At 38.3% G+C, this 19,437-nt stretch overlaps 1 protein-coding gene across 1 annotated transcript in view; it reads left to right on the top strand.

Moving 5' to 3' along the window:
* Positions 1–3,577: 3,577 nt before the first annotated feature.
* TMEM38B (transmembrane protein 38B) overlaps positions 3,578–19,437 on the top strand; it is a 49,987-nt gene continuing 34,127 nt past the window's right edge. The window contains exon 1 of the mRNA XM_047768095.1: positions 3,578–3,787. Within this exon, the coding sequence (XP_047624051.1) occupies positions 3,676–3,787 (112 nt within the window). The 5' untranslated portion in view covers positions 3,578–3,675. The remainder of the gene's footprint in view (positions 3,788–19,437) is intronic.

Consider the following 19,437-nt stretch of genomic DNA (forward strand, 5'->3'; position numbering starts at 1 on the left):
TGATCCCACATCAGAGCTCTCCTCCCCCATCTTTCACGTTTATGTCAGCAGATCCTTCTACTTCCTCATCATTTAAGATATTCAAACATTAAATAAAAATTAAAAGTCCAATCCAGTTAAAATGTCAGTGTTGCATCTAATTCAGAGCTTCTCCCATTCTATCAACTTAGGTCTGCTTGGCCCTAAGCCTTGCAGTGGGAGAAAGGTACATGGGGGTGGTCTTTCAACCTTTGTTCATCTTTGGCTCCCCTGCCCCAGGGACATTTGGCAATGTCTGGAGACATTTCTGGTTATCACAAATGGTGTGTGTGTGCATGCGCACGTGCGTGCTACTAGTGGGCAGGGGCCAGGAATGCTGTTAAACATCCTATAAAACAACAAATAACTGTTCAGTTCAAAATGTCAGTAATATTGCTGTTTAATATTCATACATTTAGACCAGTTTTGCTTTCTAATGGATAAGCAATACTTTATACTTTTGATTCATTTTATCTGCAGTAAGTATGTAACTTTGTAAACCACTTCCAAAAGTCAGGGAAAGTTTTAATTTTCACACATAATTTCCCCCAATCTTGCCTTTCCCTGTTATCAATTCAAAGCCTTTCCTCTGGAGTTCCTGTCGTGGTGCAGCAGAAATGAATCCAACTAGGAACCATGAGGTTGTGGGTTCAATCCCTGGCCTCGCTCAGTGGGTTAAGGATCTGGCATTGCTGTGAGCTGTGGTGAGGGTCGCAGACACAGCTCGGATCTCTTGCTGCTGTGGCTCTGGCGTAGGCCGGCAGCTACAGCTCCGATTAGACCCCTAGCCTGGGAACCTCCGTATGCCGAGGTTGTGGCCCTAAAAACAAAACAAACAAAAAACAAAAAACAGACAAAGCCTTTCCTCCTTTCATTGTCCATTTCCTTCTGTTCTGGCCCATTTCATTACACTACATAACCAGAGCACTGACCAGAAGCAAATAGAATGAGCACAGTCAAAATTTAGATAGAATATGTCTTTTTGTGAGATTATGAGATCATTTCTTTTAGATTAAAAATTTATTTAGGCCCTAGGGAGATGGGGATCCAGCTTAATTTACAGTTTTGAAATGAAACAAATTTCAGATTACTGGAGAGTTTGAGATGATTCTTTTCTGTTGGGATTTGTTTAGGATAAGAAAATATTTGATTTGCCTTTGGAAAAAGTCTCTGACGCTTTTCACTGTTGCCTTATTGGTGTTAATAATGAATTTAATTATATGCCAGAATGATATTGGCATAGATATATGATTTAGAGATGTTTTAGTATTTTTTTTGGTAAGTTCAAGGACAAAAACACATATTTTGCAGAATTTAAGACATTAAAAGTGTAAAACCCATTAGGAAATAAGATCCAAGTTCTGCCCCTAAATTCACAATACTATAATTCTAAAGATAAATGTAAAAAAGTATGGAAAGAACAAACTGAAACATCAAAGTATAAATCATCACATGAGTTGCTTATTTTCTTTAGTTTTGCTCAAGGTCTAAAAAGCCTTTCTCCCTCCCCCCCCCCCAAAAAAAGGAGTTCCCTTGTGGTGCAGTGGGTTGGGTATCCTATGTTGTCACTGTAGCAGCCCAGATCACTGCTGTGGTGTGTGTTGGAGCTTGGGCCCAGGAACTTTAACATGCTGCAGGTGTGTCAAAAAAAAAAAAAAATCAGTGGAACTCTACCTTTGCACTTCCTACTGCAATGATGCTCTTACCTATCCAGCAGCCCATTGACTATTTCTAATTTCCTCATGTCAGCACCATCTCTTGACATATCAAATAAAAAATAAGCCAAACTAATTTTTTTCCTATCCAAATCTGCTCCTTATTCTTGTTTCCTATTTTTCTGAATGCAACCATTATCCTCCTACTCACCCATTCCTCACATCCTTCTTTCACAGGTTGAGTTGACATCCATTCTATTCTGGTTCTACTGCATCTTTCCCCATCCATTTTCCTGCTCCTATTGTCCTCAGCCCCTACTATTTTCAGCTCAGATCAGTAAATACTCTCCATTTTCACCTGTCTTCAGTCTCTTCTCACCAGTCTATTTCTAATCTTGTAGCTTGATTGCGAACACCCCCCCCCCAACCCACCCCCAGGAAAAGCCCAGTTTAGCTTAATGGTTAAGAGACTGGGTTCTGGCTGATTTGTCCAAGCCTAAAATGCAGTGATCAGGAGCTTAGACTCTGGGACCAAATCATCCCAGTCTGTCATTCAAGGACTTGTTTTTTAAGCTAATTTCTCACTTTGTAGTCTAGCCAAAATACTTCCATCTTTCACTTAGCTGTTTCTTTCTTTCTTTCTTTTTTTTTTTTTTTAAAGGCTGAATCTGCAGCATATGAAAGTTCCCAGGCCAGGATAGAACCCACATGGACCAGAGGCGCTGCGGTCAGGTTCTTAACCCACTGCCACAGGTGGGAACTCCTCCCTTAGATTTTAGAGGCTACCATTTCCCCAAAATAGTCTTCCTCTCCTTGGAACTGCCCTACTATGTATGGAACCTCTACGTCTTACTTTGCAATCTTCTTTGGGAAAACACTATTTTTTTTTGTCTTTTTTTAGGGCCACACCCGCACCATATGGAGGTTCCCAGGCTAGCGGTCTAATTGGAGCTACAGCTGGCCTACGCCAGAGTCACAGCAATGCCAGATCCGAGCCGCATCTGCAGCCTACACCGCAGCTCATGGCAATGGCTGGATCCTTAACCCACTGAGCAAGGCCAGGGAATCGAATCCACAACCTCATGGTTCCTAGTCGGATTAATTTCCTCTGTGCCACGATGGGAACTCCACTTTATTTATTTTTTAAACACGTGGACACGCTTGTGACATAAAGAAGTTCCCGGACCAGGGGTCCAAACAGAGCCACTGCAGAGACAACTGGCCAAGTAGTTATGTGAGCCACAGTGGAAGTCTGGGAAAACACATTCCTTGAGGGCAGATATTATATTCCTTTTTTGTATCTCCAATAAGTCACAGTGTGACTTGCACACTACGGATTGTCAAGAAATGTTAGGTGAATGACATCAATTTACAGAAATAAATCCGACTCTGGGAATCTCCTCTTACACACTGTATGTGTTTATCCAAATCATAGAACTTTACACTAAAAAATGGTGAATAAAATGTGTGTAAATTAAAACATTTAAAAAAGTTCACCTAAAAAAATTGAGGACCCCAAAGAGTCCTCAAAACTTTATCTGGGTTTCATGTATCAACACTTAGTATATTAGAAATTATTGAGAAAAATTTAAAATAGTTCTTTATGATTAGTTTCAAAAATAATAAATACACTAAATGCATTTTTTATTCATTATTTATGTTGTATTCATCTGCCCAGCCTCCCGCGTTTGGCACAGCATCTAGGACTGAGCAGATGCTATACTCTTAGAAGAACAAGCTCAGCCCTCCTGTAGCACCTGTGAAGCCGCTCAGTGCGCCCACAAACCCATCAACCCACCAAAGGCCTGCGCGCCCCACCGCTCCTGGGACACACGGCCCCGCCCCTCCGCGCGCCGGCGCTGGGTGCCAGGGCGCACGCGCAGGACTCCTAGAGGCGGTGCCGAGGAGCGCGCGGCCGCGGCTATCCCCTCCCCCACTCCTCTTCGGGACCGCTGGGAACCCGTCGCTGCGGCCGCTTTGGCTGCCGCCGTCGGTCGTCACGATGGACTCTCCGTGGGATGAGCTGACCCTTGCCTTTTCTCGTACTTCTATGTTCCCCTTTTTTGACATCGCTCACTACCTCGTGTCGGTGATGGCGCTGAAGCATCAGCCTGGTGAGTGCGGGGCGCCGAGGACCAGCCCCTTAACCACCCTTCATGGAAGGGACGGCCTGAGAAGGGTGAGTGGCCGAGCTGCCTTCCGCCCGATGTCTTGCAGTCGAGCTGCAGGAACCCAAGAGCCGGCCCGTCCGACCTCTCGAGTACAGATGTGGGAACTGAGGCCGCGAAGGGAGGCGACCCCAGTACTCGTTCAAGGAGGCGCGCTGGGGTCCGCGACACCCGCGTTGGGGGAGTGCGGAGCCGCCCCACCGCGGCGGGCAGGACTCCGGGACAGGTGACCCGGCGGCCGCTGCGGCTTTTCGGAGCCCGGGGACTGCCCGCGTCAGCCCAGGGGTTGCGCCGTCCCCTGGCTCTGCCGCCACTTCCTTGAAAAGTATTTTAAAATGACCTGGGAACCGGGCTCCTGGAGACGGCAGGTCTGACTTAGTCGTGTGGGGTAATGAATACTTCTGGACAGCTCTCAGGCTGTGAAAGTTGAGTGAGCAGTTAAATAAGAAGCCTCAAGTAGGCACCCTTACGTTCCCGTTAACGCGGATATCTGCCACCTTGCGTAGCTTGTTGGACGCGGTGATGGCTGAGAAGAGAGTGGGTTCCCATTTTCCGCGACATTGACAAGAAGATCCATTTGATGTTTCACTATCTGTAGAGTGGGGTTCTGGTGGTAATACAGTTTTCAGTTCTTTTAAGTATGTCTCCAAGGAGCCATGTTTGTTTTCTTGTATTTTACATTCAGCGTGTTTGCTCCTGTATGGCTTCAGGAGTTATTCTGCCTCCTTTTCGTCTTATGGTCTCTCATTTGAGATAAGGCATTTTCTTTGCCTTATTTTCTCCACGTTCATGCTGCCTTTAATCTGCCTTGTCCTCCAGTCAATGAGTGAGGGCTTCAGGATGATGCTGTTCTTATGCACTTAAAAAAAAACCCTTTCATTTAAACTGAAATTTGTAGCTTAGTCTAAATCATAGTTTGGGAGTTCCCACTGTGGTGCGGTGGATTAAGGATCTGGCTGTTGTCGCTTCGGCTGCTCCGTTCCTTGCTGAAGCCTGGATTCTGATCCCTGGCCTGGGTGCTTTCATATGTTAGGGGTGTGGGCAAAAAGATAAATAAATCATTGTTTCGTAGAAGTTTTGATCTGAATAAGGGGAATTTTAGTGTATTAAGGCAGAACAGATAATCTGCATATGAGACTGCTTCCCTGATTTGAAAATAAGTATATTTTAATATTATGCCATGTTCGATATTTGGTATTTTCTGGTATAGATTAAACTGGAGGTTCTCAAAGTGTGGTCCAGGAACCCCTGTGATTTCCTTACACTTCAAGGTCAAAATTATTTTTATAATAATATGCAGATGTCTTTTTCACACTCCTTTTCTCACAAATGTATGGGGGAGTGGGGAGGTGTTTCTAGAGGCCACATGACCTGCCATACTGTGAGGGATTGAATGCAGAAGCAGATAAGAGAAGCCACCTGTTTTCTATTTGAAGTCATACATTAAAGAGATTTGTTTTAAAAAGTGTGTTTTCTCACTAAATTTTTTTTCTTTGGAAAATATTTAATTTTAATAAAAAATATATTTGTTAACATTTAGCACATTTATTATTTAAAAAATGAATATGTAAAGAACTATTTAAAATTTTCTCATTTATAATTTTTTTTTTTTTTTGACTGCCCCATGGCATTTGGAGTTCCCAGGCCAGGGATCAGATCCGAGTGGCAATTGGGACCTATGCTGTACCTAGGCAAGTGAGGGATCTTTTAACCCACTGTGTTGGGTAGATGCAAGCGATCCTGTTCCATCACAGTGGGAACTCCTCATTTATACTTTCTTAAGTGCTAAATATTGACAACCCACAAAAAAGCTTTTGGGGGTCTTCAAGAATTTTTTTTTTTTTTTTTTTGAGTCAGGCTTTTCAGAGTTTTAGTTTATGTACATTATATTCACCCTTTTAAATATAAAGTTCTATGATTTTGGGCAAACATATACAGTCATGTAACTGTCACCATAATCAAGATATAAGACAGTTTCATCACCAGTCCTAGCTCCCTCCTACCCTTTTGTAGTCAGCCCTCTCCAAACCCATGGCAGTTGTTCATCTGCCCCCTAATTTGGGGGGGTGGTGTGGAGGAGTCCTGAGACCAAAGACCTTGAGAACCACTGGACTAGTTGAATGCTAATACAGTATTACACATGGTGTAAAAAATATATATTCTAGTACCAGTATTTGCAAACTGGTGAAAATTACGGAATTCACACAAGAGTGTACCTACTTAAGCTTTTACCAGAATTATGTTAGACAGTTTCTTTCCACAGGATTGCCTGTTATCATTCCTAAATATCTTGTCATTCCGATGATCAAAAACTGTAGTTTTCATTTGCATCTGTCAATTACTAATGAATATGTATTTCTTAAGTTTCTTGGCCATTTGTATTTCCAATTCCATAAATCTCTTGAGTTGATCATATTGTTTGTCCTATGTAAAAGGTAATACATTTTAAAAAATGAATTATCTCTGCATTTTTGGAATAACCTCTACTTGTTTGGTGTATGATTTTAATTCATTAGGGATTTTGATTTGCCAATACTTTATGTAAAATTTTACTTAATTGGAAACTTTTTTCTATTCCCCAGTGACTTATTGTCCAGAACTCAGATCTCTAGTACAGTAAAACTGCAATTCATATGTGTACTGCTACCAGGGTTCTTCTTATCCTTTTTCTCTTCAAGCATCTTACTCCTTGAGACTCTTGACTTTTGGAATGTACTGTACCACTGCCAGTACTTCACTCCCCACTTTCTACAATTTATAGCTTATGATTTGTAGTCTCTGCCTAGATCTTAAAAGATGCTTTTGGGGGAAAGAGGGTAAAGGGGATTAACTTTATCTGTGATGTTGATAACATCCCTTTTTGTTTGACTTAGATTGTAGTCCTTCAAATCCAAGAAAAGGTGATTGTTTCCTCCTTTTCACCTGCCCCAGAGCTTTCCTTTTCCATGTGACTTGTGCTTCATAAGATACCAGGGTATTTAATATGTTGGATTGTTTTTTATTTCTTAGTTTACTTCCATTTGCCTCATACCTAACTTTAGTTCCTCCTGAACTTTGGTATCTAATAATTGTCTATAGTTTTTAGTTTTGGCTACTAGCGTAGGCCTTTGTTATTGTTTATTTTTTCTGTTTTCTTGGGCACTTTATTAGGAAGTTGGAAAATGCTGCTTTGGGAGCTGTTAATTAAAAACTAAGCTGAAACTTTACATCATCAATTTTAATCTTTCTTACCTTACATTTTTGATGTTTTCCCTGTTTTTTTCTTATTTAAATCTTTATTAAAATAAACACTTTTTTCAATCCTACATTGATAACTGATTGCTTTTTTCTATAAGACTTCTTGAAAATTTAATCTACAATGATCTCTACTTGATTTTTATGCAGAACATCTATTATTTTACTCTTAATTCTCCGATCACTATTTTGCTCACTTTTTTTCTCAATGAATTTATTACATTTATAGTTGTACAATGATCATCACAATCCAATTTTATAGGATTTCCATCCCACAACGCCAGTGCATCCCCACCCCCCGAACGTCTCCTTTGGAAACTATAAGTTTTTCAAAGTCTGAGTCAGTATCTGTTCTGCAAAGAAGTTCATTCTGTCCTTTTGTCAGATTCCACATGTCAGTGAAAGCATTTGATGTTTGTGTCTCATTGTGTCTGTCCTTTTGTCAGATTCCACATGTCAGTGAAAGCATTTGATGTTTGTGTCTCATTGTGTGGCTGACTTCACTTAGCATGATAATTTCTAGGTCCATCCATGTTGCTAAAAATGCCGGTGTTTCATTCATTTTAATGGCTGAATAATATTTCATTGTGTGTATGCACCACATCTTCTTCTGTCAATGGGCATTTAGGTTGTTTCCATGTCTTGGCTATTGAAAATAGTGCTGCAATGACCATTGGAGTACATGTGTTTTTGTGAGTCCTGGTTTTCTCTGGACAGATGCCCAGGAGTGGGATTGCTGGGTCAAATGGTACTTCTATGTGTAGTTTTCTGAGGAATCTCCATACTGCTTTCCACAGTGGTTGCACCAATTTACAATCTCACCAACAGTGTAATAGGGTTCCTTTTTCTCCACACCCTCTCCAGCACTTACCGTTTGTAGACTCTTTGATGATGGCCATTCTGGCTGGTGTAAGGTGGTACCACATAGTGGTTTTGATTTGCATTTCTCTAATAATGAGTGATGTTGAACATCTTTTCATGTGTTTTTTGGCCATCCATATGTCTTTTTTTTGAGAACTGTCTGTTTAGATCTTCTGCCCATTTTTTGATGGGGTTGTTTGGTTTTTTTTGGCATGGAGCTGCAGAAATTGTTTATAAATTTTTGAGATCAATCCCTTGTCAGTGGATTCCCTTGCAAAGATTTTTTCCCATTCTGTGGGTTGTCTTTTTGTTTTGTTTAGGGTTTCCTTTGCTGGGCAGAAACTTTGAAGTTTGATTAGGTCCCATTTGTTTATTTTTGTTTTTACTGTCATTACTCTAAGAGGTAGATCTGAGATGTTGCTGTCGTTTATGTCAGAGAAAGAGATTTATAGTGTCTGGTCTTATATCTAGATCTTTAATCCACTTGGAGTTTATTTTTGTGTCTGGTGTTAGGGAGTGTTCTGATTTCATTCTTTTCCATGTGGCTGTCCAGTTTTCCCAACACCACTTCTTGAACAAGCTGTCCTTCTCTGTTGTATATTCTTGCCTCCTCTGTCATAGATGAGTTGGCTATAGGTGCTTGGGTTGAATTCTGGGCTTTCTATCCTGTTCCACTGATCTGTATGTCTGTCTTTGTGCCAGTACCATATGGTTTTGATGACTGTTGCTTTGTAGTATAGTCTGAAGTCCGGGAGCCTGATTCCTCCAGCTCCATTTTTCTTTTTCAGGATGTCTTTGGCTATTCTGGGTCTTTTGTGCTTCCTAACAAGCTTTAGAATATTTTGAGTTCTGTGAAAAATGTCCTTGGTAATTTGATAGGGATTGCATTGAATCTGTAGATTGCCTTAGGTAGTAGAGTCATTTTGATAATATTGACTCTTCCAATCCACGAGCATGGTATGTCTATCCATCTGTTTGTGTCATCTTTGATTTCTTTCATCAGTGTTTTATAGTTTTCAGAGTACAGGTCTTTTGTCTCTTCAGGTAGGTTTACTTCTAGGTATTTTTTTCTTTTGGACGTGATGGTAAATGGGATTGCTTCCCTAAGTTCTCATTCTGATCTTTCATTGTTGGTGTATAGAAATGCCGTTGATTTCTGTGTATTGATTTTGTATCCTACGACTTTGCCGAATTCATGGATAAGCTCTAACAGTTTTCTGGTAGCGTCTTTAGGATTCTCTAGGTATAGTATCATGTCATCTGCAAACAGTGATAATTTTCCTTCTTCCTTTCCAATTTGGATTCCTTTTAGTTCTTTTACTTCTCTGATTGCTGTGGCCAGGACTTCCAGAACTATGTTGAAGAGTAGTGGCAAGAGTGGACATCCTTGTCTTGTTCCTGATCTCAGCGGGAATTCTTTCAGCTTTTCACCATTGAGAATGATGTTTGCTGTGGGTTTGTCATATATGGCCTTTATCATGTTGAGGTAGGTTCCTGTTATGGCCACTTTCTGAAGGGTTTTTATCGGGAATGGGTGTTGGATTTTGTCAGAGGCTTTTCCTGCATCCATTGAGAGGATCATATGGTGTTTATTCTTCAGTTTATTAATGTGGTGTATCACACTGATGGATTTGTGGATATTGAAGAACCCTTGCATCCCTGGGATAAATCCCACTTGATCGTGATGTACAATCCTTTTAATGTATTGTTGGATGCGGTTTGGTAGTATTTTGTTGAGGATTTTTGCATCGATGTTCATCAGTGAGATCGGCCTGCAGTTTTTTCTTTTTTTGTGGAGTCTTTGTCTGGTTTTGGTATCAGGGTGATGATGGTCTCATAGAATGAGTTTGGAAGTATCCCTTCCTCTGCCATTTTTGGAAATAGTTTCAGAAGGAGAGGTATTAGCTCTTCTCTAAATGTTGGATAGAATTGTCCTGTGAAGCCATCTGGTCCTGGACTTTTGTTTGTTGGAAGTTTTTTAATCACAGTTTCAATTTCAGTACTTGTGATTGGTCCATTCATCTTTTCTATTTCATTTTGGTTTAGTCTTGGAAGATTGTGCCTTTCTAAGAATTTGTCCATTTCTTCTAGGTTTTCCATTTTATTGGCATGTAGTTGCCTCTAGTAGTCTCTTACGACCTTTTGTATTTCTGTGATGTCCATTGTTACTTCTCCTTTTTCATTTCTAATTTTATTGATTTGAGTCCTCTCTCTTTTTTGCTTGATAAGTCTGGCTAGGGGCTTATCAATTTTGTTGATCTTTTCAAAGAACCAGCTTTCTGTTTCATAGATCTTTTCAGTGGTTTTCTTTGTTTTTATTTCATTGATTTCAGCTCTGATCTTTATGATTTCTTTCCTTCTACTAACTTTAGGTCTTGTCTGATCGTCTCTCTCGAGCTGCTTTAGATGTAAAGTTAGCTTGTTTAGTTGAGCTTTTTCTTGTTTCCTGAGGTGGGCTTGTATTGGTATAAACTTTCCTCTTAGAAGGGCTTTTGCTGCATCCCATAGGTTTTGGAGTGTCGTATCTTTGTTGTCATTTGCCTCTAGGTATTTTTTAACTTCCTCTTTGATTTCTTCAGTGATCCATTGGTTGTTTAGTAGCATGTTGTTTAGTTTCCACGTGTTTGTGTTTTTTGCAGATTTTTTTCTTGTTGTTGATTTCCAGTTGTATAGCATTGTGATCAGAAAAGATGTTTGGTATGATTTCAGTTTTCTTAAAGTTACCAAGGTTGGATTTGTAGTGCAGGATGTGCTCAGTCTTAGAGAATGTTCCATGTGCACTTGAGAAGAATGTGTATTCTGTTGCTTTTGGATGGAATGTCCTATAAATATCTATTAAGTCCATCTGGTTTAATGTGTCATTCAGTGCCTGTGTTTCCTTATTGATTTTCTGTCTGGCTGATCTGTCTATTGCTGTAAGTGAGGTGTTAAAGTCCCCCACTATGATTGTGTTATTGTTGATTTGTCCTTTTAAGGTTGTTAGCAGTTGCCTTATATATTGCAGTGAACCTATATTGGGTGCATAGATATTTACAGTTGTTCTATCTTCTTGGGTTGCTCCTTTGGTCATTATGTAGTGACCTTCCTTGTCCCTTAAAATAGTCTTCATTTTTTTTTTGTCTTTTGTCTTTTTTTTTTTTTGTTTTTGTTGTTGTTGCTATTTCTTGGGCCACTCCTGTGGCATATGGAGGTTCCCAGGCTAGGGGTTGAATCGGAGCTGTAGCCACCGGCCTACGCCAGAGCCACAGCAATGCCGGATCCGAGCCGCGTCTGCAACCTACACCACAGCTCACGGCAACGCCGGATCGTTAACCCACTGAGCAAGGGCAGGGACCGAACCTGCAACCTCATGGTTCCTAGTCAGATTCGTTAACCACTGCACCACGACGGGAACTCCAAAATAGTCTTCATTTTAAAGTCTATTTTGTCTGTTATGAGTATTGCTACTCTGTCTTTCTTTTGATTCCCGTTGTCATGGAATATTTTCTTCCATCCTCTCACTTTCAATTTGTGTGTGTCCATAGAAGTGAAGTGGGTCTCTTGAAGAAAGCATGTATATGGATCTTGTTTTTGTATCCATTCAACCAGTTTACATCTTTTGGTTGGGGCTTTTAGTCCATTAACATTTATATTTTGCTCACTTGTCGCAAATCATATGTAGTTCAATTAAGCAAATATACATTGAAGCTATCCATCATTATATTAGATATGAGGATTCCAAGATGTTACAGCCCTGTAGAAACTTGACTATGCTGTTATTTTTGTCATATTCTCCTCCACCTCCCTCTCCTCATCCTCCACCTCTTCCTCTTCCCTTATAGTGTCACATAAGGTTGCACTATCTCACACACTAGTAATATGCATTCATTTCAGATAAATGCAAAACATTTCAGTATCATAATTCTAATCCTCACATATCTCTTTAGGTAGGTATTATTGAGCTCATTTTACAGATGAGGAATTGTCTTACAGGAATAAAATAATCCTATTTATGTCACATAGTTTAGTAATTATGGAGCTAGTTCTTAGGCTAATTTCAAAATTCTCAATTCTGTGCTCTCTTTGAAGATTTAATTTTCCTAGTTTCTCAGTATTTAGCAATTTCTCAATGAGTTGCCAGTTGACATGGTTATTTTCTCCCTTGATTTCTGTCATTTCCCATATCACCAGTTAGTTTCTTTTTGCTTTTAGTAGCTAAATCCAGGAATAAAGTTTATTTTTGTTGTTGTTGAGTTGTATGAACTGTTTGTATATTTTGGAGATTAAGCTCTTGTTGGTCACATCGTTTGCATATATTTTCTCCCATTCTGTAGGTTGTCTTTTTGTTCTATTTATGGTTTTTTTTTTTGCTGTGCAAAATCTTGTAAGTTCAATTAGGTCCCATTTGTTTATTTTCACTTTTATTTCTATTGCTTTGCGAGACTGACCTAAGAAAAAATTTGAATGGTTTATTTCACAGATTGTTTTGCCTGAGCTTTCTTCTAGGAGTTTTATGGGGTCATGTCTTATGTTTAAGTCTTTAAGGCATTTCGACTTTATTTTTGTGTATGGTGTGAGGGTGTGTTCTAACTTCATTGATTTACGTGTGACTGTCCCACTTTCCCAACACCACTAGCTGAAGAGACTTTTTTTCACATTGCATATTCTTGTCACCTTTGTTGAAGAGTCATTGACTGTATGTATGTGAGTTTATTTCTGGGCTCTCTATTCCATTCCATTGATCCACATGTCTGTTTTTTTTTGCCAATACCGCACTATTTTCTTTGTCTTTTTGTGGCTGTACCTTTGGCTTATGGAAATTCCTGGACTATGGCATACATTTGAGCTATAGCTGCAGTCCTGTGCCTCAGCACCAGATCTTGAGCTGCATCTGCAATCTATGCTGTAGCATGCAGCAACGTTGGATCCTTAACCCACAGAGTGAGGCCAGGGATTGAAGCCACTCCTCACAGAAACAACTTTGAGTCCTTCACCTGCTGAGCCACAACAGGAGCTCCCCACCACACCGTTTTGATTACTGTAGCTTTGTAATATTGTCTGAAGTCTGGGAGGCTTATGCCTCTTGCTTTATTCTTTTTCCTCAGGATTACTTTGGCAATTATGGATCTTTTATGGTTCCATATAAAAATTAGGATTATTTGTGTTTTGTGAAAAATGTCATAGGTAATTTGGTAGGGATTGCATTAAATCTGTAGATTGTTTTGGGTAGTATGACCATTTTAACAGTATTATTTTTTTCAGTCCAAGAGCTTGGGATATCTTCCTGTTTATTTGAATTATCTTTGATTTCCTTTATTAATGTTTTATATAGTTCTAAGGGCATATAATTCTTTCACTTCCTTGGTCACATTTATTCCTAAATTGTTTTTTTTTTTTTTTTTTTTACATTCCCTTTCTGATAGTTCATTGTTAGTGTAAAGAAATCCAGCTGGTTTCTTGGAGTTCCTGTCGTGGTGCAGTAGTTAACGAATCCGACTAGGAACAATGAGGTTGCGGGTTTGATCCCTGCCCTTGCTCAGTGGGTTAATGATCCGGCATTGCCGTGAGCTGTGGTGTAGGTCACAGATGCGGCTCGGATCCGGCATTGCTGTGGCTCTGGCATAGGCCGGTGGCTATGGCTCCGATTCGACCCCTAGCCTGGGAACCTCCATATGCTGCAGGAGCAGCCCAAGAAATAGCAAAAAGACAAAAAAAAAAAAAGAAAGAAATCCAGCTGGTTTCTGTATATTAATCCTGTATCTTGCTATCTTGCTTAATTTGTTTATCAGTTCTAGTACTCTGTGTGGAGTCTTCAGAATTTTCTATATATAGTATTGTGTCATCTGCATATTATAACAGTATTACCTTTTCCTTTCCAATTTGGGTACATCTTATTTCTTTTTCTTGTCTGATTGCTGTGGCTAGGACTTTTGATACTATATTGAATGAGTGTGGGCATCCTTATCTTGTTCCAGATTTTAGTGGGAAGGCTGTGAGCTTTTTGTTGCTGAGTATTTTCAGCTTTTCATTGTTGATTGTTGGCTGGGGATTTATCATAAATAGCTTTTATTCTGTTGTGATATATTCCCTCAATACCCACTTTGGTAAGAGTTTTTATTATGAGTGACTGTTGAATTTTATCAGATGCTTTTTCTGATGATTATGTGGTTTTTGTCTTTTGTTGATATAGTGTATTACATTGATTTGCATACGTTGAACCATTCTTGTGAACTTGGGATGAATCCAACTTTGTTGTGGTATGTGATCTTTTTTATGTGTTGTTTGATTCAGTTTGATGATATTTTGCATCAGAGATACTGGTCTGTAATTTTTTTATTTTTTTGTGGTATCTTTGTCTGGTTTTGACATTAGGTGGCTTCGTAGAATGTCATTGGAAGTATTCCCTTCTCTTAGTCTTTTGGAAGATTTAAGAAGGATCAGTATAAGTTCTTTCATGTTTGGAAGAATTCATCTGGGAAGCCATCTAGTACTGGACTTTTGTTTGTAGGAAATTTTTAACTTACAGATTCTGTTTCACCTCTAGTGATTGGTCTGTTCAAATTATCTATTTCTTCTTAATTTATTTTTGGTGGGCTATGTGTTTCTAGAAATACGTCCATTTCTTTGAGGTTGTTGAATTTGTTGACATGTAATTGTTCATAATATTTTCTTTTTTTTTTATTTCTGTGGTATCAGTTATTATTTCTCCTTTTTCATTTGTTTATTTGGGTTCTTTTCTTGGCGAGCCTAGCCAGATGTTTGTCAGTTGTGTTTACACTTTCAAAGCATCAGCTCTTGGTTTTATTGAGTTTTTTCTTTTTTTTTAAATTTCTACTTTATTTATTTCCTCTCTAATCTTTATTATTTTCTTCCGTCTGCTGATTTTAGGGGTTTTTTTGTTCTTTTTCTAATTTGTTTGGGTGGTAGGTTAGATGGTTCGTTTGAGATTTTTCTTTTTTTTTTTTTGAGGAAGACCTGTATTGCTGTGAACTTGCCTCAAATAACTGCTTTTGCTGCACCCTGTGGATTTCTATGGTTTTTTTGTTTGTTTGTTTGTTTTGTCTTTTGTCTTTTTAGGGCTGCACCTATGGCATATGGAGGTTCCCAGGCCTATGCCAGAGCCACAGCAATGGGGTTTCCAAGCCTTGTCTGCAATCTACACCACAGCTCATGGCAACACTGGACCCTTAACCCACTGAGCAAGGCCAGGGATCAAACCTGCAACCTCATGGTTCCTAGTAGGATGCATTAACCACTGCACCATGGTGGGAACTCCCTCTATGGTTGTTTTCTCATTGTCATTTCTTTCAAGGTATTTTTTCATTTCCTCTTTAATTTTTTGTCATTGACCCATTGGTTTTTTAGTAGCATGTTGTTTATTTAGTCTCCATGTAATTGTTTTTTTTTCTTGTTTCTCTTTCTGTGGTTGCTTTCTAGTTTCCTATTGTTGTGGTCAGGAAAAGTGCTTGAAATAATTTATTTTTTTTAAATGATTTTTATTTTTTTCCCATCATACTTGGTTTACAGTGTTGAAATAATTTCTGTACTCTTAAATTTGTTGAGCTTCATTTTATAACCATGTATATGGTTAATCCTAGAGAATATTTCATGTGTACTTGAAAAGAATGTGTATTCTGTTTTTTAAAATGTAATGTCCTGAAAATATCAATTATTTCTAACTGTTCTATCACTTAGGATCTCTGTTGTCTTATTGATTTTCTGTCTAGAAGATCTGTCTGTTGATGTGAGTGGGGTGTTAAGATCTCCTACTCTTAGTGTATTAAGCAGGTTTTCCCTTTCTGCTTGTAAGTATTTGTTTTATGTATTTGGGTGCATATATGTTGATGAGAATAATATCCTCCATTGTATTGATCCTTTCATACATGATTATTTCAGTTTTGATGAAAATACATACTTGAGGCATATTAGATAGGTTATGTTGTTATTTTTCTTTTTAAAGAGAGAAATCTATAAATGGGAAAGACCAGGGCAAATTTTTACTGATATCCCATTTAAAAATATTGAACATGTAGAGATGAGGCTTTAAGAGGGCTAGAACATTCCCCTGCTTTTTTTCTGGCAGTCATATCAGCCACCAGCAAGTTGAATGTTAACTGTTTTGAAGATAGCTACAGTGCAGCTAGTTCTTAAAAATGGGGACACATTGTAGAACTAAAATAAATAACTTCACATTAAACTAATTCTGGTACCAGTGTAATGTATACAAAGCAATGTAATACCCAAAGAACTTTGTCATAAGATTGCCTCATACTGTAAAATGTGTTATCATAGTTCATGAAGAGCACTTTATAGAAAGACCTATTTGAGTTAGAAAAAATGTTTCTGGCTGACATAATTTTGAAAATTAGGCAAGAAAGACTGATGTGAGAGAGACCCTTCCTTCAACACTGTTCTTTTCCTTTCTTTTTTTGGTCTGATAAAATCTTACATCCATTGATTTAAGACTGTTGGAGTTATGGTACTGTTTCAGTACCGTAATGTGTCATTCTCATTCCAGCCTTGCAGAAAGAACTCAAAAGAATTCTATCTTTGGCTCAAAGAATTGAGTCAGAAGCAGCCCAAGGATTGCATTTTCCGTCTTGTCAGTGATCATTTCATTCAGCAGATAAATCAACAGAATGGCTGATGTGTACTAGGTGGTAAACATGTGTTTTTATGTATATTCTGTCATTTTAAATTCTTATAAGTTATGTATTATTCTCATTTTATGAAAGTTGAAATTTAAGCTGGGAGAGGTCCTACAAAGTGTCACAAAACTGGTACATGATCACAGCTACCTCTATGACTTATGATAAAACTAAGGGAAATAAATTATAGTAAAATTGTCATATTTACACTTTTGAAATATTTCATATATACTTTTCTGTTGTATAATAAACATTTATAGAGCACTTACTTTGTACTGAAGTTAAAGTCATTTTGTCTCAAATGGTACAGTCTTATAATGGAGCTAACACTTGTGAACAAAATCTAGAATATATGTCTTTTAAGAGGAAAGGATAAAATAATGTGAAAATTGAGGGAAAGTTTTGACAATCTTAATCATACATAAATCTTAGTCGTATTAAATGAGTGAATCATTTATGTGAAAGAATCACATTTAGTAAATTTGATGTTGATTGTTTTAATGGTTAAGGGAAAACTGGTTGTATTTAGATTTGGCCACGCCAAATTGTTGTGTCAGACGGCTGATAGTAATCCTGACTCTTCCAATACTGAGGGTTGCAGAAGATAGAGACATGAGCTAGTAAATGTATATTTATCAGAAGTAATCAATTACTTTGAAATGTGTCATCAGAATAACTGCTATGATGGCCCCATTATAGCTCTCTTTCAGTTAGGACTCCCATTTCCAGAATGTGTCTGCATAGCTAACCAGGGTATGCTTGAGTGAGAGAGAAAGAGAGAGAGAGAGAGAAGGAGACAGACACAGACACACACACGAGTGGTTGGGGGAGAAGGGACGTGCATGTTAAAAAGTCTGGAAGTTGTCATTTCACAGGAAATGATCATGATTGAAGGGTAGAGGTAGAGAGGAAAGGGTAATTTCGTTTTTATTTCTGTTTACTTCTGTAATAATAGTGATAGCTAGTACTTATTGCTCACTATCTGGCAGGCCCCTATTCTAAGTGCTTTAAATGTTCTCACTCATAGTCAACCCTTACAACAATCCTGTGAAGTACATTATTTTTTTTCCTTTTCTTTTCTCTTCCTCCTCCCCACATGTGTATGTGTGTATATATAAGTATATACATATGTGTACACACACATATTTTTGGGGGTGGGGATATAGGAAAACAAACAGCTTGTTAAATTCACACAAAAAGTAAGTGCTGGAGCCAGAATTTACACCTGGGCAATAAAGCTCCAGAGTATGTCCTCGTAAGGACTCCATATTATCTTTCAATATGGGAATGGCTCAGTATGGCAGCTTGTATCCATTGACCAAAAGAAAAGATCATATTCATTTATTATGCTGACTGGCCAATGTTATAAGCAGTCATCACTGTACAGGGCAATATTGAACAATGCCTGTATATGTGTTTAGATGGATAACAATATATATGTATAGAGAGAGTCATCGTAATATCACATCTTATGTAGGGGTTTGGCTCTACATAAAGATAGCATGACCATGTACCGTCAAAGTACCACTTAAAAAATTCTTAAGTTTAGGGGAACTTGCTGTACTGGAGGCTGACATATTATTTTTTTCAATAAGTTTTTCAAAACCAGTTTTTCTCCCATAGTGATACTGGTCACCATTTCTCAAGTTATCACCAGATGCCTAACATTAAACCTTGGCATCACTTCATTTGACAGGATGCATAAACCACTGAAAATTCACATCTGCCAACTCATGTTTACTGCTGTTCATATTTTATTGTGTTGAATGGTGGGTTGCAATATTTAAATTTTTTACTTCCTCTTTTTTTTCCCCTAAGCACATGCAGATGAATTCCCATGTTAGCGTAAGTATGGTGATGTTATTCTGCTGAACTCACACACATATTTGCATAGCTGATTTTGTTGTTTTTGCATAAACAGGCCTTTCCCTAGGAGGTAACAACAGTTAGCAGTTTGGTTGCATTTTCTTGCAGACCTTATTTTATGTATGAACTACATGTGTATGTACCTATAGAAATTATAGTTTTCGGTCTTACGCCATAAATTTTTCTTACTGTACATATTATGCATATACAAACAGTTTTCTTTTTGTCTTGTCAGTGTATGTAAAGCTGCTTTTTTTTTTGTCTTTTGTCCTTTTTAGGGCTGTACCTGTGGCATATGGGGGTTCCCAGGCTAGGGGTCTAATCAGAGCTACAGCTGCCTGCCTATGCCAGAGACACAGCAACACCAAATCTGAACTGCGTCTGCGACCTACACCACAGCCCATGGCAACGCTGGATCTTTATCCCACTGAGTGAGGCCAGGGATTGAACCCGAAACCTCATGGTTCCTAGTTGGATTCGTTTCTGCTGAGCCATGATGGGAACTCCAAAAGCTGCTACATTTTTAAAAAAATAGATGCATTATATTCCTCAGATTAATTGTGGCATAATTTGCTAAACTTTTGTTTAATTATAACGATAAACATTTTATTTTAAATAATTATATAATTAAATAATGTAATCAATGTAATTAAATAAACTTAAGACTGCTTTGACCATCTTCCTTAATCCTAAGCTTCTCTCAGGAGGTAACAGTTAACATTTTGATATATTGCAGAACAAACTTTTTTTGTGCATTCCATGTATATGTATGTACCTGTATAAATGAATGTACCTGTATAAATGAATAGTGTTTGGATTTTTGCCCATAAATGATTACATGCTGTAGTATCGTTTTTCAACATGATTGTGCTTGTTTTTTTTGTTTTTACTCAATAACAGGTCTTGTGGATCTTCCCATCCTGATATTGATGTATCACGCTCTTGAATTGGTCTTGTATAATATTCCATAGCACAAGTGATCATGGTTTGTTTAACTGCTCCTCAGAT

The sequence above is a fragment of the Phacochoerus africanus genome, chromosome 2 (assembly GCF_016906955.1).
Source record: "Phacochoerus africanus isolate WHEZ1 chromosome 2, ROS_Pafr_v1, whole genome shotgun sequence".
In the NCBI taxonomy this organism is placed as follows: domain Eukaryota; kingdom Metazoa; phylum Chordata; class Mammalia; order Artiodactyla; family Suidae; genus Phacochoerus; species Phacochoerus africanus.